The 25,071-nt window shown below is 48.2% G+C and overlaps 1 protein-coding gene across 1 annotated transcript in view; it reads right to left on the bottom strand.

Moving 5' to 3' along the window:
- The window catches only part of KCNK3 (potassium two pore domain channel subfamily K member 3), a 99,317-nt gene extending 85,437 nt beyond the window's left edge, over positions 1-13,880 (bottom strand). Inside the window, exon 1 of the mRNA XM_028725279.2 lies at positions 13,320-13,880. Within this exon, the coding sequence (XP_028581112.1) occupies positions 13,320-13,602 (283 nt within the window). The 5' untranslated portion in view covers positions 13,603-13,880. The remainder of the gene's footprint in view (positions 1-13,319) is intronic.
- Between the last annotated feature and the right edge of the window lie 11,191 nt (positions 13,881-25,071).

Below are 25,071 nucleotides of genomic sequence, written 5' to 3'. Positions count from 1 at the left end.
TTTTTACTGTTGTCAGCCACTCTGAGCCCGGCTTCAGCTGGGGAGGGTGGGATATAAATATATTATTATTATTATTATTATTATTATTATTATTATTATTATTATTAAAGCATGGGTTTTCCTGGGGAAAGTGATGGGACAAGCAAAAAACAAACAAAACCCCTCTCACACCGAGGAGAACCTAAGAAGAACCTTCTGGACCAGGCCAATGGCCCCTCTAGTCCAGCATCCTATTGTCGCAGTGCTCAACCAGATGCCCAATATGGGAACCCTGCAAGCAGGATTTGAACACAAGGCCCCTCTTCCCTCCTGTGGTTTCCAGCAACTGGGATCCAGAAGCGTCGCTGCCTCCAACTTTCTCCTTCCACCTCTCCATCCCACCCCGAAGCTCACCGTCAATGCTCCGTACGAGCTGAATGTTAGAAGGTACAGGACCGATAAATGAATGTTCTTTTTCATGCAGAACTTGTGGAACTCACTGCCACAAGAGGCAGGGATGGCCGCTAACCTGGATGGCTTTAAAAGAGGATTAGACAAATCCATGGAGGAGAGAGGGCTCTTGATGGCTAGTAGCCAGGACGTCTCTCTGCTCCAGCTCCACTTCTGCCACTGAAACTCCAGAAAGGGAGAGTGCCCTTGGGTTCGAATCCTGACTGTGGATTTGCCATTGGGGCATCTAGTTGGAACAGGATGCTGGACTAAGATGGACCAGGGGCCTGATCCAGGCTCAGGGCTGTTCTTACGTTAAGTGAAAGTTTCAAAGGAAAAGGCTCTCAGTGGGACATCGTTTCCCCTCTCAGGCAAGAGCAGAGAAATGCTTGCAGAACAGTTGCTGGCACCGAAAGGCAGAAATGCAATGTTGGCAATGGAGATCGTAACTGGCAAGGCAGCGGCAGACTGCAGAGAAGCCCTTGCCAGCTTGGGCTGAAAGCAGGTTGGAGGCTGGCAGAGAGGGAGAGGTTCTCAGGCTGGCACAGAAGAAAATGCCAGCTGCCTGCCCCGTACAATGACACGGCTGCCTCGTTGCTCCATGCAGAGTGTTTGTCCTCTCTGCTAAAAGGAGGAAAAACATTTCTCTAAAAATGCTGTTGGTCCAAGCACTGAAATTCTGCAAAGGAGGCGAATCTCATGACCTTTATAAATTGCAGTGGTGAAGCACATTGCATCACATAGAATCATAAAGAGCTGGAAGGGACCCCATGGGTCATCTATCCCAACCCCCTGCAATACAGGAGTCACCATGTTTAATAATAATAATAATAATTTATTATTTATACCCGGCCCATCTGCTGTGTTTCCCCAGCCACTCTGGGCAGCTTCCAACAGAATATTAAAAATACAATAAAACATTAAAAACTTCCTTAAACAGGGCTGCCTTCAGGTGTCTCCTAAAAGTCAGACAGCTGCTTATTTCCTTGACATCTGATGGGAGGGTGTTCCACAGGGCGGGCGCCACCACTGAGAAGGCCCTCTGCCTGGTTTTATCATGTTTTTAATATTCTGTTGGGAGCTGCCCAGAGTGGCTGGGGAAACCCAGCCAGATGGGCAGGGTATAAATAAACTATCACCATCATCATACTGACTACAATACGAAAACTTCAAAACACTCCAGAAAGTGATCGCAAGACCATGAGGTCTAGAAACATGCCTAGGATGCCAGATCTCTGAGAGCACATCCTGAACAGAAACTAATCCGGATTCAGTGGGGGAAGCACACCTATGTTCAATGTGCTTCATTGGCAGGCTGCGTTGCAATGCCGGGTGGCCAGACGTGTTCCTCAAAGGAGCCGGCACAGAGGCGTTGTTCAAAGCTCATCTTCAAATGGAGATTTCCTCGAGGGTTGGAGAATTAGATCAGGAAATGGTTGGGGAGATAAGCACAGCCTCATGAGCGGAGCCAAGGGTGATTCTGAGCCGCCGGCAGAGCCGGCCACCGAGTCAAGGCCGGAGCAGGGATTCCGGAGATAGCGTACATTCTGTGCGGTTGGGAGGAGGGCGGCGTTTCATGCGCCACAGCGGCCTGGGTGCTTTCGGAGCCGCCGTGGCCTGGGAGAATCACAGAGCAAATAAATCAGAGGGCGAGGAGGCCTTTCCCCTAATTCTCCAACCACTCTGCAGACCGAGAATCACACTCTGCAGACGGAGGCAGTTAAGGCATCTGCACACCAGTTGCTTGAAAACAGGAGAGAGCACTCGTGCGCACAAATGCTGCTTGGGGGTTTCCCACAGGGCCAGATTTAGGTTGGATGAGGCCCTAAGCCACTGAAGGTAATGGGGCCCTTTATATGTCCACCTGTCCTTTGCCAAAACAAATTGTCACTGTTTTTTGTGCTGAATATATGCTATATGGTCATTTATGGACCTAATAGGTCTCTAAAGTCATTTGCAGGGACGCAGGTGGCACTGTGGGTTAAACCACAGAGCCTAGGACTTGCTGATCAGGTTGGTGGTTCTGGGTGAGCTCCCGTTTCCCGGTCCCTGCTCCTGCCAACCTAGCAGTTTGAAAGCACGTCAAAGTGCAAGTAGATAAATAGGTACCGCTCCGGCGGGAAGGTAAACGGCGTTTCCGTGCGCTGCTCTGGTTTGCCAGAAGTGGCTTAGTCATGCTGGCCACATGACCCGGAACTGTACGCCGGCTCCCTCGGCCAAGAAAGCGAGATGATTCTCAGCTGCCAGCAGAGCTTAGTTGGTCTCTAAGGTGCTACTGGAAGGAATTTTTTTATTTTGTTTCGACTACAGCAGACCAACACGGCTACCTACCTGTAACTAGAACTTATGTTCTTAGGTTAGCCCTGCTCTCACCACTAGATAACTCTGAGAAGCAACAAAGCCCCAACTGCTGTTCTGACTCAAACTGCCTCCGACGGTGCAGCTATCATGGCCAGCAGACATTGGTAACCTTTCCCCCCATGAATCTGTCTGAATCGTATCTAAAGCCATCCAAGTTGGTCTTGTGGCAGTCAGTTCCACAGTCTAACTATGTGCCATGTGAAGAAGGACTTCCTTTGGTCATCTTGAATCTCCTTCTATTCACAGCTTCATTGAGTGACCTCCCCTCTAGTATTTTGAGAAAGGGAGAAAACTTTCTCTGTGCCACACTTTCCCCATGCAGAATATTACCTCACTATAATCGTGTGAGTGGGGCCTGTTTGTCACTCCCATGTAAGCCTGTCCTTCACAACCGACACTGACATTCCCAGGTGGAGAATGTATTCTATTCAGTTCATAGTCACAAAACAAGTACCAAAGCAGTCCTGTCCTTTGAAATTTGCATTTCTCTGAATTTTGTGGTGCGATTCTGCAGCCGAGCAATGCCTACAGAATTGCATCGATGAGGGAAAGTGTCCACACAGGTGTATATTCAGAAATGCATTCTATTAGCAGAAATGCCTTTGCGTATATCAGTAAAAAATTCCCTTCGAAAAGGCGCACAAGAAATTCAGACTAAAATGCTCTTCCGCAAGGACTTTTTTTAAAAAAAGAGGAATTCATAAAGTAATGTGAACTGAATTTAAAAAGTGAGAAACTGAGATTAACTTTGGAAATTGCACTTCTCTGAATTTGGCCGTGCAGTTCCCCAGCTAAAATTCATTATGCTAGCAGAAAGGGCTTTGCAAAAAAAAAAAAAAAGTGTATTCTCAGATTAGACTGCCTTTCAAGATGTGCATATTTCATTGTTAACTGACTTCCTCGGATCCCTCCTATCTGAATTTCATTGTATCACCTTATAACAGCTCTCCAATATCATTTTTCTACTAAAATTAATTCCGTCAATTAACTATCTTCTTTTCTTTTCTTAATATACTAAATCCAAAAAGGAAGATAAATTGGGTTTTACAAGAAATATGTGTTTAATTTTTTTTCTTGTTTTAGTAATGTAATGTGTTTTCTTTTGTGTGTTTTTTCTTTGTTATAATTGTGGAAAACTTAATTTAAAAAAATTGGGGGGGGGGGAAATGTGCATATTAGGAGAAATTCTCAGTAAGGTGCTGAAGAATTTTCATGAGGACTTCTAAAAAGAAGAAGAATTCGTAAACTCATATGGAGAACTGAACTTAAGAGCGGAAAAATGAGAAACTGAGATCAACCGAAACTGACAGATTCTCCCAGCCCTCACGGCCCTTTTGTCCTTGTGGACCATGAATCAGCCCCCAGACAGACGGCATCACCTCAGGCTCTCCGTTGTAAAAACTAAGCTCTGGACTTCACTCTCCAGCCTCTCCTCCCTCTGCGGCTGCCTTGTTGCTTGACCTTTCCCTCCCCTCCTCCCTTCCATCCCCATCCTAATTCCACCTAATCTCTCTCTCTTCACATTTGGTTCCAAATCCAGCCTCCCTCAGCTTCCCTGGATTAACCAACTTGAACAATTTGCATGCAAAGCTTGGGGAGCACCGGCCAGAAAGATGCTTTTGCACCCGGCTTCCCATTGAGCTCAGTCTTGCCAGCACTGGCTGGCAGAGGCTCTCCGAAGGTTTGCCCCATCCTGCTTACTCCCCAGCCCTACCTGTATGTGCCCAGGACCAGACCTGTGCTTTGAATGAGCTGCCACCCTTCCCATCACATCCACACGAGAATTCACGCAATCCATTACTACCTTTCCAATTGCTGGCAAGTACAGTCATACCTCAGGTTAATAATAATAATAATAATAATAATTATAATTATAATTATAATAATTTAGCCAGGCTCAGGGCAGCTAACAACAATAAAATAATACAACATTCTAAAATCATTTCATTATAAAATTAATTCAAATCAAATTGATGGCAACCATTGGGCTAGAGTTATGTGAAGATTGCCAAAGAAGGGAGTCAGGCTGTGCCCTGGCCAAAGGCCAGGTGGAACAGCTCCGTCTTGCAGGTCCTGTGGAAAGATGTCAAGTCCCGCAGGGCCCTAGTCTCTTGGGATAGAGCGTTCCACCACGTCGGGGCCCCTGCTGAAAAAGCCCTGGCTCTGGTTGAGGCCAGCCTAACCTCCCTGTGGCCCAGGATCTCCAAGATGTTTATATTTGAAGACCATAAGGTCCTCCGTGGGGCATACCAGGAGAGGTGGTCCCATAGGTACGAGGGTCCTAGGCCGTATAGGGCTTTAAAGGTTAAAACCAGCACCTTAAACCTGATCCTGTACTCCATCGGGAGCCAGTGCAGCTGGTATAGCACCGGGTGAGTGTGATCTCGCAGCAAGGACCCCGTTACAGCTGCTTCAGGTTGTGTTTTTCGGGTTACGGACCGCCGAAACCCGGAAGTACCGGAATGGGTTATAATAATAATAATAATAATAATTTATTATTTGTACCCCGCCCATCTGGCTGGGTTTCCCCAGCCACTCTGGGCGGCTTCCATAGAAACCAAAAACCCCACTAAAATATCATACATTAAAAACTTCCCTGAAGTTCCCGGAAGTTCCCTGGGTTACTTCCGGGTTTCCGAATCGCGCATGGGCAGAAGCACTAAATTGCACTCTGCACATGCACGCCGAATCGCAACCCGTGTGTGCACAGACATGGGTTGCGAACGCTGCAGGTTGCGAACGTGCATCCCACACGGATCACATTCGCAACCCGAGCATCCACTGTAGAAGGCTTGTTATGGGGCAGTCCCATAACACAAGGTGGCTGATGGGAAACTCCCCATGGGGGTCACCTTCATCATGCTGCCTGTCCTAAGAGATGGGTGGATGATGATGTTGATGGCGATTATTACTACCTCGCCCATCGGGCTGGGTTTCCCCAGCCACTCTGGGCAGCTCCCAACAGAATATTAAAAACACAATAAAACATCAAACATCAAATGGAAGTGAGAGCTGGACCATAAAGAAGGCTGATCGCCGAATAATTGATGCTTTTGGATTCTGGTGCTGGAGGAGACTCTTGAGAGTCCCGTGGACTGCAAGAAGATCCAACCTCTCCATTCTGAAGGAAATCAGCCCTGAGTGCTCACTGGAAGGACAGATCCTGAAGCTGAGGCTCCAAGACTTTGGCCACCTCATGAGAAGAGAAGACTGCCTGGAAAAGACCCTGATGTTGGGAAAGATGGAGGGCACAAGGAGAAGGGGACGACAGAGGATGAGATGGTGGGACAGTGTTTTCGAAGCTACCAGCATGAGTTTGACCAAACTGGGGGAGGCAGATGGAAGACAGGAGAGCCTGGCGTGCTCTGGTCCACGGGGTCATGAAGAGACGGACATGACTAAACAACTAAACAACAAAACAGCAAACATTAAAAACTTCCCTAAACAGGGCTGCCTTCAGGTGTCTTCTAAAAGTCAGATAGTTCTTTATTTCCTTGACCTCTGGTGGGAGGGCGTCCACAGGGCGGGTGCCACAACTGAGAAGGCCCTCTTCCTGATTCCCTGTAACCTCACTTCTCGCAGGGAGGGAACCACCAGAAGACCCCCGGAGCTGGACCTCAGGGTCCGGGCTGAATGATTTATACCCTGCCCATCTGGCTGGGTTTCCCCAGCCGCTCCGGCCGGCTTCCAACAAAAGAGTAAAAAGACGTTAAATATTAAATAGACTGCCTCTGGAGCTGGAGGCTCCATAAGAAGAACGTGCTGGATCAGGCCAGTGGCCCACCTAGTCTGGCCTCCTGTTCTCACAGTGGCCAACCAAATGCCCATTATGGGAAACCCACAAGCAGAATTGAAGCACAAGAATGCTCTCTCCTCCAGAAACAGGTCTAAACTAAAATTGAAAAGCCCCAAACACGGTACACTTTTTTCTTAGGTGATTTCGCTCCTGCTCCCTGCTATCATTCCGGTTGTCCTTCTCTGCACTGGGATATTGCAGATGACGGTTAAGATTTAGATCCCAACAGTCTATAAAATAAATGCGAGGGAATTTACAGTCAGGGTAAATATACACACACTTGAATTAAACTCAGGACTATATCCCATAAACAATCTAAAAACTAAAAAGGTCTAAAAGGCAACAAGATAAAGGAATGGAGCCAAATTTTGCAGAAGAATTTGCGAGCTGTATCTCTCAAATATCACATCGTTCCGCTGATATGAGAGGCATCCTCTGGAGTTATTAGAGCAATTGGTTTGGAAGTGGGAGCTGGCTTCAAGCTTAATGTGTTTGTTATATGTCCTCCCTCCCTTCCACCCTGAGCACAGTTTTTCACCTCCCCCTTTCACCCCCCACAACAACACCCCTGTGAGGTAGGCAAGGCAGAGAGACAGTGGGTGGTTCAAGGTCAGCCGGCGAGCTTCACAGCTGAGTGGGAATTTGAACCCTGGTCTTTCCCATGTCTTACTCCAACACACTCTCTAACCATCACATCAAACCGGCACTTAATAAAACTTCACTCCATTTTTTACTATTATTTTCTCATGGATTTCTATGAGATTTGACCATTGATAACACACACACACACACAAGGAAGGAAGGAAGGAAGGAAGGAAGGAAGGAAGGAAGGAAGGAAGGAAGGAAGGAAGGAAGGAAGGAAGGAAGCAAGCCGTGGAAGAAGACAGAAAGTAGGATTAGAAGCTCAAAGTCCTGGATTCAAATCCTGTCACAGCAACAGACTACTTAAATTTGCTGCCAATGTGCTTCTTGTGACCGCTTTGGGTTGTTTCATGTGTACAGGTGTTTGAATTAATTCTTCTAATCGTATGGTATATTTATATTTATGTATTGAAAAGTGATGCGAGCTGCTTGGAGAATTTTGCGTAACGTGCAAACATAAATACATTATGGTTCAAGTTTCGTGTATTAATTCACAAAGCCCTGGGACAACTTAGGTCCAAGGTACTTCAGGGACCACCTGAATTCTCCTATCCCCACTCGGTCATTGAGGTCATCTGCAAGAGCATCACTGGTCATCCCCCAAGTTGCTGGGGCTCATTTGACAACAAGAAGCTAAGCCTTTGGTGTCATTGGCCCTGTCCTCTGGAACTCTCTGCCACTGGAAATTCACCAGGCACCTTCTGCGTCGACTTTTAAAAGCCTGCTGAAAACTTTTGCATTCTGCCGGGCCTCTGACTGCAATTAAGAACACATTGGTCCACAACTGTTGTTTGAGGTCTATTTTTAACTTTTATATGGATGCCGTTGCGTGGTTTTTATGTCTTCATTTCTGTAAACTGCTTCGGTTTATTTTTTTAATGATGCAGCAGTATACAACTATTCTTATAAATAAAGAAATGCAACGATCAAGACTAAATGATAATAATCAAGGTTGAACAAAACAAAGTCACTCAAAGGCAATATATGCAATAATTCCAGCACAACCTTGCAGTGGGGGGGGGAGGGAATTGACCTTTTGGTCACAGAATCATAGAATTGGAGGGTTGGAGGGGACCCCAAAGGTCATCTAGTCCCGCCCCCTGCAGTTCAGGAATCACAGCTAAAGCAACAGATGACCACCCGATCTTGGTTTGAAAACCTCCAACAAAGAGAGTTGACCACCTTCCACTGGTACTGGCACATTTGCCATCACTAAAGCCACTGGGATCTTAGCGAAGGTTGCAATTTTCCCACAGCCATTGTGCGCCAAAAACTGCAATAGCAATTGAGTCTTGGGCCGAGTTTTCCAACTGATCAATCCCTTGTAACCTCTGGAATTGGCCTCTGCTTTTCATGGAGCTGGACTTGGCAACTAATGCAGCCTAATAATAATAATAATAATAATAATAATAATAATAATACCCTGGTTTTCCCAGCCACTCTGGACTGCTCCCAACAGTATATTAAAAACACGATAAAACATTAAACATCAAACATTAAAAACTTCCCCAGCCATCTCAACGGATCCTGCATAGCCTCTTTTGCAACAAGTGCCCTGGTTCTTTTTTGCCAGAGCCAGGAACCTACAAAAGTCAGAGAGGCCTTTTCCCTAAAGGAGTCCAGCTGCTGTTTACATTCTGTAGCAAGCAACAGGGCCAGTTCCCCAAGTGCCGTGGGATTTGAGAAGGCCACTGTCAGAGGGTTTAGGTCATGGGCATGGGCAGGCAAACTAAGGCCCAGGGGCCGGATCCAGCCCAATTGCCTTCTCAATCCGGCCCGCGGACGGTCTGGGAATCAGCATGTTTTTACATGAGAGGAATGTGTGCTTTTATTTAAAATGCATCTCTGGGTTATTTGTGGGGCATAGGAATTCGTTCTTTTATCCCCAAAAATATAGTCCCGTCCCCCCATGGTCTGAGGGATGGTGGACCGCCCCCTGCTGAAAAAGTTTGCTGACCCTTGGTTTAGGGACTCTTTCTGTTCTTGTGACTTAGAATTATAGGATTATGGCGTTGGAAGGGACCTCCAAAGGGCATCTAGTCCAACCCCCTGAGATGCAGGAATCTCAGCTAAAGCCTCCATAATAGAGGGCCATCGGCTTAGAAACCTCGAAGGAAGGAGAGTCCACCACCTTCTGAAAAGTCTGTTCCCCTGTCGAACAGCTCTGACCATCAGAAAGTTCTTCCTGACTTAGCTGGAATCTCCTTTCTTGCAGTTTGAAGTCACCGGTTCGAGTCCTAACCCTCTGGAGCAGCAGAAAACAAGGTTGCTCCATCTTCAAATATTTGGCTAACGTGTTTGTGGAGTGCTGTCCCCAGGGAAGCTCAACTGGTCCTTTCATTATATATCTTTAGGCGCCAGGCAAAAACATCCCTCTTCTCCCAGGCCTTTAACAATCTATGTCCTTTGGAACTGGGGGTTTATTGCTTTTGTTTGTTATTATGCTATATATTTTTCCGTTACATTATAAACTGCCCTGTGATCTTTGGCTGAAGGTTGGTATAGAAATTTAATAAAGAATAAATATTTCAGAAAAGATAAAATGCTGTCCTTTTCTGGGACACCTGCACTGAGGAACCGATTTTGGTTTTGCTGCTGCTATTGATTCAATTGTATTTATTTCTTTGTTTTATTAATACTCTTTTTGGGCATAAGTATTGCCAACCGGAAACAGCAGTCAGTGTCCTCTCTCAAAAAGGTGTTCTGAACACGAACGAGAAAGAAAAGCCGTAGAAAGACTTTTTTTTAAGAGAAATAATTCAGCACAGAGGGAAAGCACCAAAAAAATCGAAACCAGGAAGAGAGGGTGTGCGCCATATTTCAAGGAGACTCTGCAGGGAAGCGCTTTTAAGAGCTCGGGATTTGAGAAACAATTTGGAAGCACTGCAACAGGCTTCAAGGCTGTCTGGCCTCTGGGGGTCTTTGGCCAGAATTCCAGAGGAGCGGCATAAATCAGGAATTAATCTGATTGCAAGCAAGAGTTAGGAGCTTAAACTGATCTCTTCCTCTGCGCGTCAAACTGCGCCCAATTGCATTCGTTTGTCCTTAAAAATGCTCTATTTGTAGCTGGCTTAATACGTCGTAAACAGAGGCACATAATTTCTCCTTTTAAAAAGCGTCAAAGGAAAGCCTTCTGTCCCCATTAAGAAGAGAAATGTCGGAAGGGTCAAAGCGAATGCCTGCCCAGTTTACTCAACAGGCAACATGATTTTATGCTCACTCCAAAGTTCAATGTGACTTACTCCTAAGTAAAAGTGCACAGAACTGAAGATGAACTACATCATGCACAGCTGAAGATTTAGACTTTGCAATACAGCTGACCTTTCCGACTTTATTGTATGGAGGCAAGAGGAAATATTGAGGTGCAATTAATACCTTTCTGCCTACAGAAGGGTCCTTTTCCCAATTTCTCCATAGAATATCTAATATTGTGCTAATGAACTTTGGGATAATCCAGGGGTTTCTTGCCTACCCACTTCAGATCACATGACTTAGCCCATGAGGGTGGGGGGCACTTTGAGTACGATGAGGAAACAACAAATAGACCCAAGCGAAAACGTCAAGGATGCTTTGGGGCCAAAAAGACCTGGGATTTAATTTCTCCGCCTTCTGACACGGGTTCCTTTCTGCCCACCTCAACTCTCCATCTGTAAAATGGGAACAAGCCCTGGAACGCCAAGCACGCAAAACGGGTAAGGGGGGAAAAACATTGCTACGCATTTGGATTATTCTTGAAAGCTTGGCAGGTCAGGATCCCACGATTACGTCGAAGTGAGTCCCACTGGGCTCTATGGCGTTCACTCCTTCGTTAGTGTGCTCACGACTGCAGACTGAACTGAAGGATGCTCTTAAAGATCTGAGGCTCTCGCCTCGCGCAGAGGATCTTCCGAAGCTTAGTGGGTGGCAAAGAAGATCCCCAAGTATAGGACTTCTCTAGCCAAGGAAACCCCCCTTCTATTTGCAACGCTGCCCACTCGCCGGAATCCTGCGCATTGCAGACACGGCGAGACCTCCCCCCCCCCCCACGCCTTGGCTTCCTCTGTGTTTTGATTCACATGTTTGGAAACTGGCAAAACGACAGGCTGGGTGTTCCCCATAAACAACCCACGAGCCCTGAATCCACGAGCTCGCATCCTTTTTCTGGGAACAGCGGAGGAGCAAAGGAGATCCGTTTTTGTTTTACCCCAGAGAAGCAGGAAGAAAAACAAGCTTCCTGAACCTCAGTCGCTTCCTGCATAGTAGGGTATGTGGCGGGCAACCTTCGTCTTGCTAAGCCCACGCACCCACCCCCCAAAAAAGACCCCATTTGAGGGCAGGTAGATAAATTCAGCTCACGCCTTTTACGACAGATTAATAAATCGCCTGCATCACACGCAGCGTCGTCTCCCTCTCCCTACAGGGATTAGGAAGCGGTCACGCACAGATGGCAAGGGGGAGGGGTCCGAAAAGTGCTTCCTAACTCTTGCAGGCCGCGATCCGGCGCGCCTACTCGAGAGTAGACCCCGCGGAATGCAGCTGGGCTTGCTTCTGAGGGACCAGGCGTGGGATTGCACAGTGAATGCATCTGGTAAGAACCTCGGCCGCTGCCTTATGACAGTCAGAGAGACCCCTGGCTCATCCAACACAATATTGTCGACACTGGCTGGCAGCAGCTGCCCAGGGTTTCAGCCAAGGATCTCTCCCGCTTCTGCCTGGAGATGCCACCGCGGACTGAACCTGGGACCTTCTACAAGCAAAGCAGCTGTTCTGCCTCTGAGCTACTGCCTTCCTCATTTGGTGCAAAAGACATCTTTATGGCTCAGCCTATGAATTTTTACTCAGAAGTAAGCCTGATAACTCTTCCTAGTACATTTATATATACCTATCCGCAGCCCAGTAACGCACCCTACTGCATGTTTACTCAGAAGTAACTTCCACTGTGCCCAACAGCATTTACTCTTTGGTAAGCATGCTTCGGAAGACAGTGGGGTCAATAATGCGAGAAATTCGTCCAAGCGCTGCCTCTGAGTTCACTGGGAACTTGGAGCCTGCCCCTGTTCCTCTCGCTTAGCACCCTAAGCAGCCCCCCATCCCATAATCGACAGCCGCCGCCCTCCCCCCCCCCACCCCCAACTCAGCAAAAGATCATTCGGCCATAGCATCTACCCAGACACACCACGAGAAATTCCGGAGATCACAGTCGCGCCTCCAAACCCGACCAGTAATCTGGTTTGGTGGTCTTAAATGGGAAGGGGGGAGAGACAAGAGAGGAGGGGTCTGCTTTCCAGGGAAGACTCTTTGTCTTCATTGTTCCTCGCGCTTTAGCATGCATTTCACGCTTTCTGCCTCCAGACCTCTCCGCGCCCCTCGCCACTTTTTCCATAGAAGCCTAGTGAGGTGGGGGGGGTCATTATAAAAACAACCCGTCCCCCACTTTTCCAGAAACAGGTTTGCTTTAGGTCTGGGAGGCTGTTGCTGTTTTTTTTTAAGGGAGATTTTTCTTCCGGGCGCCGCTGAGAACGTGCCATCTCCTGCGCACACCCCACCCGGAGACTACTTTCGGGGCGGGGGGGGGGGGGGTGACAACAGAAGAAGGCGAAGGAGGAAAAAACGGATGGACCGGGATCGGGGTGTGAGCCGTGTTCTGAGCTTGGATGATGATGGAGAGAGAGAGCGATTATGTAGCTGGAAGAGGGGCTTTCGGCTTTGTGTGTCTATTGGAGAGTAAAGTAATAAGGGAGGGAACCCCCCCCCCCGCCGCCCGCGCAAGAAAGAAAACCACTCAGAGCTCAGCGAAAGGTTTCCGAAGCCCGTTCTTAAGTTGCCCAACTCCTCTCCAAACCGGCGTCTCCCTCTCCAAAGTGGGAAAGCGGTTCTGCAACGCAGCAGGCGCGCTGGGGGAGAGGCAGGTCCGGCCCCAGAGGGGAAACTGAGGACAAACTATACAGGTGGAATGTGGCGGCGGCGGGGTGGGGGTAGAGAGGCACGCACGCACACTTTCTGGGGACAGTCCTTCTCCTTCCCCACCCACCCTCTCCGGGGCTTCGTGCAGCCTCCGGCGGCGCCCCGGGGCGCAGGCGGCGGCGAGGGGCGCGCGGCGAGGCCGCCTTACCGATGGTGGTGATGACGGTGATGGCGAAGTAGAAGGAGCCGGCGAACTTCCACTGGACGCCGGCCTTGTGGGGCTTGAGCTTGAGGACCACCCCCTCCAGCTCGCAGTAGTTGGCCTCGCTCAGGTTGTACTTGCTCTTCAGCTCCAGCTGCTTCTCCTCCAGCGCCGTCCGGTCGGCCGTCTCCGCCTCGGACTCCAGCGCGTCGAAGACGGCGGCGCCCACCAGCAGGTAGGTGAAGGTGCAGATGATCAGCGCCAGCGTCCGCACGTTCTGCCGCTTCATGGTCCCGCCGGGCTGGGGCTGCCGGACGCCGGGGAGCCGCGAGCGGAGGGCGCTTCTGCTGCTGCTGCTGCTACAGCCGATGGAGACGAGGATGGAGAGGAGACGCAAGAAGCGGCCGTTGCCTGGCTCATGGCTGCTGCTCCGGCGCCTGCCTGCTGCCTCCTGCCTCCTGCCGCCGCCGCTGCTGAGGCTCCCGCGGCAGCTGGGCTGGCCAAGGCGACGGCTGCTCCGGGAAGGCGGGCGGGCGGGCAGCACCCGCCGCCCAGGCTCCCCCCGGGGGGGAGGGAGAGCGCGCCGGAGGGCGGAGGGAGGGAGCCGCGGAGCTGTCCCTTCAGCACCACCTCCAGGAGAGCCCGGGCCACGCCGCCTGGGCGGGAGGCCTTAGAGGGGAGGGGGGACGGGGTGCGGTGGGGAGGGGAGGGGTAAGGAGAGAGGAAGAAGACCCCCGGGCCCGCAAGAGCTTGGATGCCAGCGGGGTGCTGTTTCCTTGCCCCACGCACTTTGCTAGCTTGGGAGGGTTGGAAGAGTGGTCCTGTCCAAGCCTCCGCGAGGCAGGGACCTCCGGGAAAGGGTCTTTGAGAGACAGCCGTCCAACCTGTCTTTGCAAACCTCCGGGGGGTTATAGACTTATGGAGTAGCATAGAATTATAGAATTATTGAGTAGTGGCGTTGGAAGGGACCCCAAGAGTCTACTAGTGCAGGGAAAGGATCCTCCAGAGGCAGCCGCACAAACTCTGTTTTAAAAGCCTCTATGTTGCAGAATCATGCAATTGTACAGGTGGAGGGAATGCCAAGGGTCATCTAGTCCAACCCCCTGCAATGCAGAGATAACAGCGAAAGGATCCAACATAAATGGCCACCCAAGCTCTGTTTTAAAATCCCAGTGAATACAAATTGTTACACGATTAGAGAGAACTTTCAAATAATGCAACATCGATGGTATCTAACACCATGGAAACTTTCAAAAATGTATAAAAATGTGTCAAGTAATTGTTGGAGATGCGGTGAATCAGGAACATTCTACCATATGTGGTGGATATGTAGGGAAATACGGGGATTCTGGGAGAGTATCCATGTAGAACTGCAAAAAAATGCTAAAGATCTCTTTCAATAAAAAACCAGAGGCCTACCTCCTGGAAATAACAGATTTGGATATTCCACAAAAGAGGAAGGGTATCTTTTTATATGCAACGGCGGCAGCAAGAGTTTTGATCGCAGCAAAATGGAAGAGTAATGAAATCCCCTCTATACAAGATTGGATCCAAAAGCTGACAGAATATGCCGAATTAGATGGTTTAATCAGAAAAAAATAAAGAATAAATCAAAACAGGAATTTGTTTCAAAATGGGAGGTTTTCAAAGATTATCTGAAAAATAAATATAGTAGTTTAAATTCTGTTGCAGCATTCAAGGAACTTCAGTAATACTTGCAAGGTAGATATAAGAAATTAGATTTATTGAGAATAAGTTTAATTATGATAAAAGCGTGTACTGGCAAAAAGTAATATGAATTTGAAATATGGAATAGACGGGAAGTTGGGTCTTTAGTGTTAAGACCAATAGATGTTTTATTGTTTGCTAAGAAAATTATGTGTCTATGGTTATTTTTGTAATTTGTGTGTAATTTGGTATTTGTGTGTGTGTGTGTTTCTTGTTGTATAAATAAAAAACTTTTAAAAAAATCCCAGTGAATTATAACATTGCACGGGTGGAAGGGACCCCAAGAGTCCAGCCCCCTGCAATGGATCTTAGATTAGGGTTACCAGACATCCCCAGTTCCCGGGGACAGTCCCTGGATTTGCAAATCTGTCCCCGGACAAATCCCGTCCCCGGAATGTCCCCAGATTTCCAAATCTGTCCCCGGGAAATGTGGCAGTGTCAGCCTCAGCAGCCCACAGCCAGCCTGGGAGCGCAGTTGGCTCTGGCTGGCTTCAGGAGCTGCTCGCTGCCGTGACGCCTGCCATTTTTCCTCTCCGGAAGTCCCCATATGATGTGTCTTGTGCGATCTCCCTTCCCCCTTTGTTTTGACAGACCAGGGGAGGCTCGCGACTTGCGGGTGGGCGGCCGTTGCCCAGTTTTTTAAAAACTCTGTGCATTTATGTTTCACAGGGTGCGAAAGAAGGACTTTGCACTTTTATGCAACATGCATGTGTGCTTGGGCCCAGGGTCTTTTGCCTCACCATCCCCACTACTGACTCCCTGTTGCTACTCAGCTAAAAAAATTTGTGTCCCCGGATTCATTGAAAAGAATCTGGTAACCAAATCTTAGATAAAGAATTCCTGACAGGTGGCCAGCCAAGGAAGGCGAGTCCACCACCTTCTGAGGTCATAGACTCACAGACTTGTAGGGGCTGGTAGGGACCCCCCCCCCAAGGGCCATCGAGCCCAGTCCCTTGCAATTCGGGAACCACAGCTAAAGTGTTAAAGTTAAGCTACAAAACTTCCTCCCACAGCTGGCAGTGATGGCCACCAATGTAGATGGCTTTGGAAGAGGATTGGATAAATTCATGAAGAGGGCTGTCAGTGACTACTAGGCATCATGGCTGTGTTCTGCCTCCACAATCAGAGACAGCAGTACTTCTGAATACCAGTGGCTAGAAACCGCCGGAGGGGAGAGGGCTCTTGTTTCCCACAAGTATTTTAAAATTCACCTTCTGATGTCGTTATTCTTGTTTTGCAATTGTGCTTCAGCTATGTGCTTTACAAGATAAACCAGATCGCCTTGTGAAAGGGGATTGGCTGGCCAATGCAAGAACAGGACGCTGGACTAGATGAGCCCATTGGCCTGATCCAGGAGAGCTCTTCTCATGTTCTTATTTATTAATCCCCTTATTTATTAATCCCCTGACTTTGCCCAGTCCTCTTTTAAAGCCATCCAGGTTGGTGGCCGTCCCTGGCTCTTGTAGGAGTGAGTTCCATAGACTAAATCTATGCTGCATGGGGAAAGTCTTCCTTTCCCCTGCCTGAATCTTCCATCATTCCACTTCAGTGGATGCCCACGAAGGCGTCTAGTGCCACAAGAGAATCTTTCCCATTACAGGTATTAGATTAAAGGGCCCAGACGGAAACAATTACCACTGTGAATAGGTCACTCCGCTCTTCTCTTGTACACGTTTATAATAATAATAATTTATTACTTATACCGTGCCCATCTGGCTGGGTTTCCCCAGCCACTCTGGGCAGCTTCCAACAGAACATTAAAATACAATAGTCTGTCAAACATTAAAAGCTTCCCTAAACAGGGCTGCCTTCAGATGTCTTCTAAAAGTCTGGTAGTTGTTTTTCTCTTTGACATCTGTTGGGAGGGCGTTCCACAGGGCGGGAGCCACCAGCGAGAAGGCCCTCTGCCTGGTTCCCTGTAATTTGGCTTCTTGCAGCGAGGGAACCACCAGAAGGCCCTCAGAGCTGGACCTCAATGTCTGGGCTGAACGATGGAGGTGGAGACGCTCCTTCAGGTATTTGGGAAGTGCTTAGAAATTGTCACAAGCAAAGTGCTCCCTTTGCATCTCGTGGCCTTTTAGGACCACAGCTTGCAAAAAAAGTTTTCTTCTGGGCTTGTATGCGAGTGTCTATCAACCAGGTGGGAGCAGGACTTCCTTCATTTGGCAAAAAGAGGATTCCAGAAGCCACGCTAAATCTGCTCGTCTTGGAGATACCACCGGACTCTTTACAGTTTTCCTGCCCTCATTTGCACAACCTCTCTATAAAGACTAAAATTGGTATTCCACTAAAAGGGGGCTATGATATCCCATAGTAATGAAGGAAGGATTCAGCAGACTTTTCAAACTCATTCTCCGTTCATTCCAAATATTTATCCTCCCTCTGCCAACTCTATCAGGGTTCCCTTGCTTCTTTTCGATTCTTTAGGACAGTTTCACACAGAGTAGACCTGTTGAAATTAATGGACTTAACTTAGCCAGGTCTATTGATTTCCATGGGTCTACTTTGTGTAAAACCTCATTTTATATTTACTTATAAACTGCCTTTTCCCACCGGGCCAAGATTCAAGGCGCCTCGCACAAATTAAAACAACACTGACATAATACAAGACACTAAGAACATATGAAAGATAATAATTTTAAAAGTAATTAAACTAAAACCATGTAAACAATAAAAAACACCCAAGTCTATACAGATAATAAAAACAGTACAGCACTGTTAAAAGCCACTTCCTTTAACAATAATATATATATTTTTAAAACCCTGTCAGTTTGCAAAGGCCTGGCAGAATAAAACAGTGGCAGAATACCATCCTTACTTTTTTTTTGGGGGGGGGGTAAATGTGCACAACTCCCAGCAAAGGGATTTTAAAAGTGAAAATGTGTGCAAACATATCAATGAGGACGCACTGCTGCCTGAATTGGCTTCCCCTTGCCAGCTAGTGTTCTGAACTACAACTCCCATCAGTCCCAATCATTATGGCCACATGGTGGTGCTTGTGGGAATTATAGTCCAAAACATCTGGTGCGCACCCAGCTGGCGGAGGCCCACCTCAATGTTCCACTCCTCTTCTCCTTCCCCTCTGCCTCCAGAGCTGAGTTGCCTGCAGCCCACCCGCAGCGAGACCCCTTCTCTGGAAAGATGCTTCCAGCCTCCCCCCACCCCCAGCACAAGGACAAAAGCGAAGAAGACAATATTACGCCACACTGATGCCTGTCAGGCTCCAACAGAGTCCTCTGAGGAATAAGAAAGGTTTGGTGTACTTATAAATAATTGGCCGCGCTTGGCTCCTGTGGGATGCTTCCATGCACAGAGAGACAACACAATTTGATCACAGGTGCCACTGGAGGAATACGGCAGGTTTGCAAGGCTCTGTTGCCTAATATCATTTGAGTGCCCTGCTCCTCAGCTTCCTTGAATTCTGCATGAGACAAGGACAGGAATCTAGGTCTTCTGCTTGTTTGTTTTCCAAGGCAGGGGTCTATCACCCAACAGAGGGTGGCAAACCATACCACAGTGTCCTCTGGGCACCTTAAAAAAATGCTCAAGTGAGTTCTGTGGGATGTAACATCACTGAAACAGTCAAATGCAACATGTCCTGTTTGCCCAGAGTGGACATGCAGGGGACTTTTGCCCCAGCCAGGAGGACTTCCTGTCACACCTGGTCTGGAGCATCCTTCCTTTGCAGGTGACCAGGTAGGTGGGCGTGACCCTTCCAGACCCCACAAAAGGTCCAGTCACGCAGCCACCTTCCTCTCTCATTCCTTCTTCTTTGCTTTATTCCATCTTGATGCTTTTGCTGTCTGCTGGCCCTCAGCCAGCTGCACATAGGCTCATCCCTCTAAAGAGGATGAACCCACACTTTTCTCTGTAGCTGCAACTACAAGCTCAAGCCTGCCTTCAGGACCATACTGTGAACTGAATATAAGTAAACCTTATCATTACTTTTTTAAAAAAGACTGCTGCGTCAGTATTATTTTTAAGAGGGAACTAAAGAGGGTTTACCATGAACAATCCGATCTGGACAAGCCAGACTGGATTGCTCAACTCAAATGATTCTAACGAATCCATCAAGTAGCTTCCTGCAAGGTGGAAGGGAATGTGCTCTGCTACCAGCTCACTAGCGTGAGTGAGGAAGGATAATATTTCATCAATACATCCTCTCCTGCTATCCTCAACATTCCCAAAAGTTCTCTATCAAGAGAACTCTGTCTCCTGCTGTCAGCTCTCATTGGTGAAACATCCACACACCCCTCCGTGGGAGGACCAGGTGAAGCAGGGGAGGGGAACCTCGGATCCAGTGTCAAGGACTGGTAAGACATAGAGGAATGGTGGGAGGAACTAACTGGGGAACCATCAAGGGAAGAAGGCTCAGAGCCCAGGGAGTGGTGGTGGGATGGTGATGAGCGATCAGAGGAAGCAGACTGGGAAGAAGAGGTGTCGGAGGCTGAAGGGGTAACAGGGCTTAGTGAGCTGGGAGAGTCTGTGGCAGAGAGAAGTCAAGAACTAGAAGCTGAAGCAGCGGGGGGGGCAAGAGGCAGAGGTGAGCCAGGCTGGTGAAGCCTGCTGCACCAGGCTCCCCTCTTCCTGTGACACCCAGAACCAGAAGAGGCATGAAAAGGGAGGAGCAAGGGCAGGCTGCACACAGGCTTAGCCTCTGATTGCTTGGAAGAAGCCCTGGGAAGGAGGAGACATAGATGGCTGTGGGGAGGCAGGGAGTTTTAATCTCTGCAACTGACTTCGTAGAGTAAGACCTACAAGGCAACAAGCTGCTGTGCTCATGAGGCCTGAAACTCTGTCCAGTCTGTGGAGATCATGTTCTGCTAATAAAGAGTTAACTCCAGTGTTGAACTGTGTGATTTACTGGCTGGCTCCTTGAAACCCAGGGCCCATATGCAGCCCTCCAGTGCTCTCTCTATAGCCATCCAAACTCTCTTCAGGCCACGCCCTCTATCTCCAGGCCACACCCCCTCGCCGGCCCTGCTTCACAACCCAAGTTACCTGGCTGGAATGTGTCCTTGAGTTCTAACCACGTCCCTTGCTTGTCTGAGTGGAGGATAGAGATTAGCTTACCACAGACTAAACTCATGGAGTATAGCCATTGGCTTGAGGAGAGAATGAGGCAGCCTTCCAGAGTCCAGTGAGCAAGTGATCCAAAGAGCAAGATGCAGGAAAATAAAGGGGAGATTCAGGACCATGGACAGAGCGTGGGATGCTGCTGCAGTTAATCTTGAGTGTTGAGCTAGTCTTGAGTGTTGCTTCAGCACTGGTTAGGAGCTCCCCACCACCACAAGGGCTGAAAGACCATCACACCCTAAGTTTTAAGTCAGATTCTCCTTTCTTGCAATGTGAATTCATTGGTTTGGGTCCTCCATTCTGGAGCAGCAGAAAACAAGCTTGCTCCATCCTCCATGTGGCAGCCCTTTAGATATTTGATATTCTGATCCATTTCCTCCTTAATATTGATTTTAGGAGTGGATTCCCTGGTAAACCCTAACCTTTAGTGTTAAATCACAAGGCCAGCCAATTGCCTCTCATTGGCTCAGTTGATGACGCCTTCTCCTCCCCTCCCTTTTGCAAACACCATAAAGTCAGGCACAGCTGTGCTGCCCAACAGAGTCAAAAGGAGCTGGGGTTTTATTCGCTTATTAAAAATCTCCTAGCAGCCAAGTCTGTGCTGTCTGGAGGCAGATCAGATGTCCACAGAGCCCATCCAAAAGCCCATCAGCATGGAAAGTTCCATGGCCAGGTGCTCAGAGAACAATCTCACATCCCAGTCCTACTTTTGCTTGATCTGTATTTTGATAATAATAATAATTTATTATTTATACCCCACCCATCTGGCTGGGTTTCCCCAGCCACTCTGGGCGGCTTCCAACAAAATATTAAAATACAGTAATGCATCAAACATTAAAATCTTCCCTGAACAGGGCTGCCTTCAGATGTCGTCTAAAAGTCTGGTAGTTGTTCTTCTCTTTGACATCTGGTGGGAGGGAGTTCCACAGGGTGGGCGCCACCACCAATAAGGCCCTCTGCCTGGTTCCCTGTAACTTGGCTTCTCGCAGTGAGGGAACCGCCAGAAGGCCCTCAAAGCTGGACATTGGTGTCTGGGCTGAATGATGGAGGTGGAGATGCTCCTTCAAGTATACTGGAGGGAACCGCCAGAAGGCCCTCGGAGCTGGACTTCAGTGTCCGGGTAGAACGATAGGGATGGAGATGCTCCTTCAGATATACAGTGGTACCTTGGGTTACATACGCTTCAGGTTACAGACTCCGCTAACCCAGAAATAGTGCTTCAGGTTAAGAACTTGGCTTCACGATGAGAACAGAAATTGTGCTGCGGCGGTGCGGCGGCAGCAGGAGGCCCCATTAGCTAAAGTGGTGCTTCAGGTTAGGAACAGTTTCAGTTTAAGAACGGACCTCCAGAACGAATTAAGTACTTAACCCGAGGTACCACTGTACCAGTGTTATATGGTCTCAGCGGCCGCCCCCAGTCCCCAGTCTCGCTGCCGTATTCTGGATTAGTTGTAGTTTCTGGGTCACCTTCAAAGTCCAAAATGACTCCCAGGCTGTGCACCTGGTCCTTCAGGGACACAGGTACCCCATTCAGGACCAGGGAGTCCTCCACACCAGCCCGCCCCCTGTCCCCCCAAAACAGTACTTCTGTCTTGTCAGGATTCAACCTCAATCTGTTAGCCGCCATCCATCCTCCAACCGCCTCCAGACACTCCAGACACTGGTTGCATTGTGTACAGATTAATTCCCCTGGGATTTTCTCATTGTCCCGTGGCTGGAGACGCTGAGAGCTGAACTTCCACCTTCTGCTTGCTCTTCCACTGAGCTCTGTTCCCCTCCCAACTTTGGCTTTCCAGAGGCAGGGAGTCGTTTTTGCAGAGGCACCGAAATACTTCCTGAAAAACCTGGGGAACATTACTCTTCTGTGTGCCTGTTTTCAGCCATTAATTGCCAGACTGCTGCTGCTGAGGCACCTTCTAGTTGTCAGTGTGCTCCCAGCCAATCAGGAACCAGTGCTTATGTGGGCAATCGTGTGCTGATGTCATGGGCAGAGTGTGAGCCAAACTTCCTGGACTGGTCCCACTGGGAAGCCGAGTCAGCCAGCAAAGGAAGGGCAACTCTCCATTGGCCTCCGTAAAACAACAGCATCTCCCAGCATGTTCTCTTGTGCAAGCTTCTCAGAAAAGATGAACAGGGAGGAAGACCTTGCCCAGGAGGATTTCCCAGTAGATGGGACTCTGGGGAGGCTAGGAGATTTTGCACGCTCTCTGAGCCACGCGAGGCATCTGTTGCTGCCTTCGAAACCGGACCTTGATTTGTAACATAGTTAAAAGCAGCAAAATGGAGATTTGATTAAGGGAACATCTGGCGCCTGTTTGTTTAAATGCTCAAAAGCCATTTATCACACTGGAGCTCGCTGTGGCTCTTCTCCAGGGGAGTTGAGACATTGGGACAACGGACAAGTGAGCAGGAGCGTTGCTCTGTGATTGCCTGCCATTCATGAATCGTTATCTCCGTCCAAAACAGACGAAGGCCTCTCATTTCCCGGCATTGGTCCTTAACAGCTATGCCATCGCACAGCTGCTCCCAGTCATGTCAATGGGGCTTGTGCGAGAGAAATGGCCAGAGGGCCAAGCCCTTGCATAGTTAATAAAGGTAAAGGGACCCCTGACCTTTAGGTCCAGTCACGGACGAATCTGGGGTTGCAGCGCTCATCTCGCTTTATTGGCTGAGGGAGCCGGCGTACATGTGGCCAGAATGACTAAGCCGCTTCTGGCGAACCAGAGCAGCGCACGGAAACGCCGTTTACCTTCCCGCCGGAGCGGTACCTATTTATCTACTTGCACTTCATGCTTTCAAACTGCTAGGTTGGCAGGAGCAGGGACAGAGCAACAAGAGCTCACCCCGTCACGGGGATTTGAACCGCCAACCTTCTGATTGGCAAGTCCTAGGCTCTGTGGTTTAACCCACAGTGCCACCTGTGTCCCTTGCTTGCATAGTTAACCTACCCCTATATTCAGAACTTTGGGCCACCATATTTTTTTTTTAGGTTTCTTTTTTAGATTGAGAGTCACTTAAAATAAAATTAAAAAAAACCCCAGGGGCATCTTCCATTCTAGCACTGCAGCAGCTACCATTCTGCCTTGGCCAGATCTCCACCTGCAGTAGTGGGCACCACAGTTTGAGAAGGATATGGACAAGCTTGGAGGGGTGCAGAGGAGGGCAACAAGAGGAACAAGGATGTGGAAACCAAGCCAGATGAGGAACGGTTGAAGGAGCTGGATATTTAGCCTGGAGAAGAGGAGAGACAGAAAGGTGACGCGATGGCCATTTTCAAATACAGGCAACTCCTCACATACACACACTCTCCAGATCAAAAATACTGTATCCAAAAATATCCACAACTGGAATGGAAGCTCTGGGGCTGGCAGGAGGTGTTTTAAATTTCCCACAGTGCTGATAGGGAAGAAGTGGGGTAGGTCATTCTGGGGGGCAGTGACTGGCCCAATGTCACACCCAGTGAGCTTCATGTCTGAGCAGGGGTTTGAAACCTGGTCTCTCCCAGTTCCTAATCCAACATTATAACCACTACACCACACTGGTGTAATGGGAACAATTAAAGACAAACTGCAGTGGTAACTTGGTTCTCAAATGCCTTGGTACTCAAACAACTTGGAACCCAAGCACTGCAAACCCAGAAGTAAGTGTTCTGGTTTGCAAACTTTTTTTGGCAGCTGAATGTGCTCTGTTTGAAATGTTACGCTGTCTGTTTTTGCTATTTATTTTGCGTTTTTGTTTTTGCGGCTCTTTTTGTTTTGTTTTTGTGACTGTGTGGAACCCAGTTCAGCTACTGATTGATTGATTGATTGATTGATTGTGTGACTGCAGTACATTGTTTATTTCTTTCATTTTATGGATCAATGCTCCTATTAGATAGTAAAACTCATGTTAAATTGCTGTTTTAGGGGTTGTTTTTAAATAGAACAGATTAATCCGTTTTGCATTACTTTCTATGGGAAAGCGTGCCTTGGTTTTGGAATGCTTTGGTTTTGGAACGGACTTCCAGAACGGATTAAGTTTAGAACCAAGGTACCACTGTAGTTTAAAACAAGCATTAAAATACAGCCGAACACATTTAGAACCAGCAATTAAGAGACAGATTGCATTGTCTGAACCTAGTTTCCAAAGGCCTCTCTGCAGGCGAAATGATAACTTTATCTAGGAGGGAAATCATAAGGCTTTTAATAATTCTGTATTTCCTCCAGGGTCCTCCAGAACTACACCTGGATGCAGAGGTAGCATCTGTAGCAAGGATGTCTTAGGCTGATTCACCTGCTATGACCCTTCCTGGAGAGGAATGACCAAGTGATTCATGCCTTAGTCACATCGAGATCGGACCACTGTCATGTGCTCCATGAACTCACATGAGCATGCCTTGGGAAACTGCAACCTGTTCAGAAGACAACTGGAAGTTGGGGAGAGCTCAGCCAATGCAGGCTGTTTGAACTGCAAGTCAGGAAAAAGGGCTGCTCTTGTACTCAGGACCTGTTTGCAGCCTTCCCACAGAGTCATCTGGCTGGCCGCTGTGAGAACACAATGGACTATCCCCCAGCTGGACAGGATTCAAGCACAAGAGCAAAGTCCCCTCCTATATGTGGGAATGTTCAGGGATGCAGGAGAGGATATATCGTCTGATTATATCCTTTTCCAACGTGTGTTAACAAGTTCCACAATTTAGCAGAGTACCATTCCCCTTTTTAAACTCGCAGCGGATGCGTTTGCTCAGGCTCGCTAAAGCCTCTATAATAACTGTTCTGGTATTTTCCCCTTATTCCCTCATAAAAGATAAGACACAATACAGTCTTCTATAGAAGTATAAAGAGAGTTTACTCACTCACATTCTGTTCACAATCGGATCCCAGAAGGCAGACTTAGCTTAGAAAAGTAACATACACTTGGAAACTATCTCATAAGGAGACAGTCCCTTTGTCCTCTCTTGGCTGGAGGCCAAGAG

The sequence above is a fragment of the Podarcis muralis genome, chromosome 3, assembly GCF_964188315.1.
Source record: "Podarcis muralis chromosome 3, rPodMur119.hap1.1, whole genome shotgun sequence".
NCBI classification, from domain to species: Eukaryota; Metazoa; Chordata; class Lepidosauria; order Squamata; family Lacertidae; genus Podarcis; species Podarcis muralis.
Note: the sequence above shows the minus strand (reverse complement) of the source record. Positions and strands in the feature narration are given on the sequence as shown.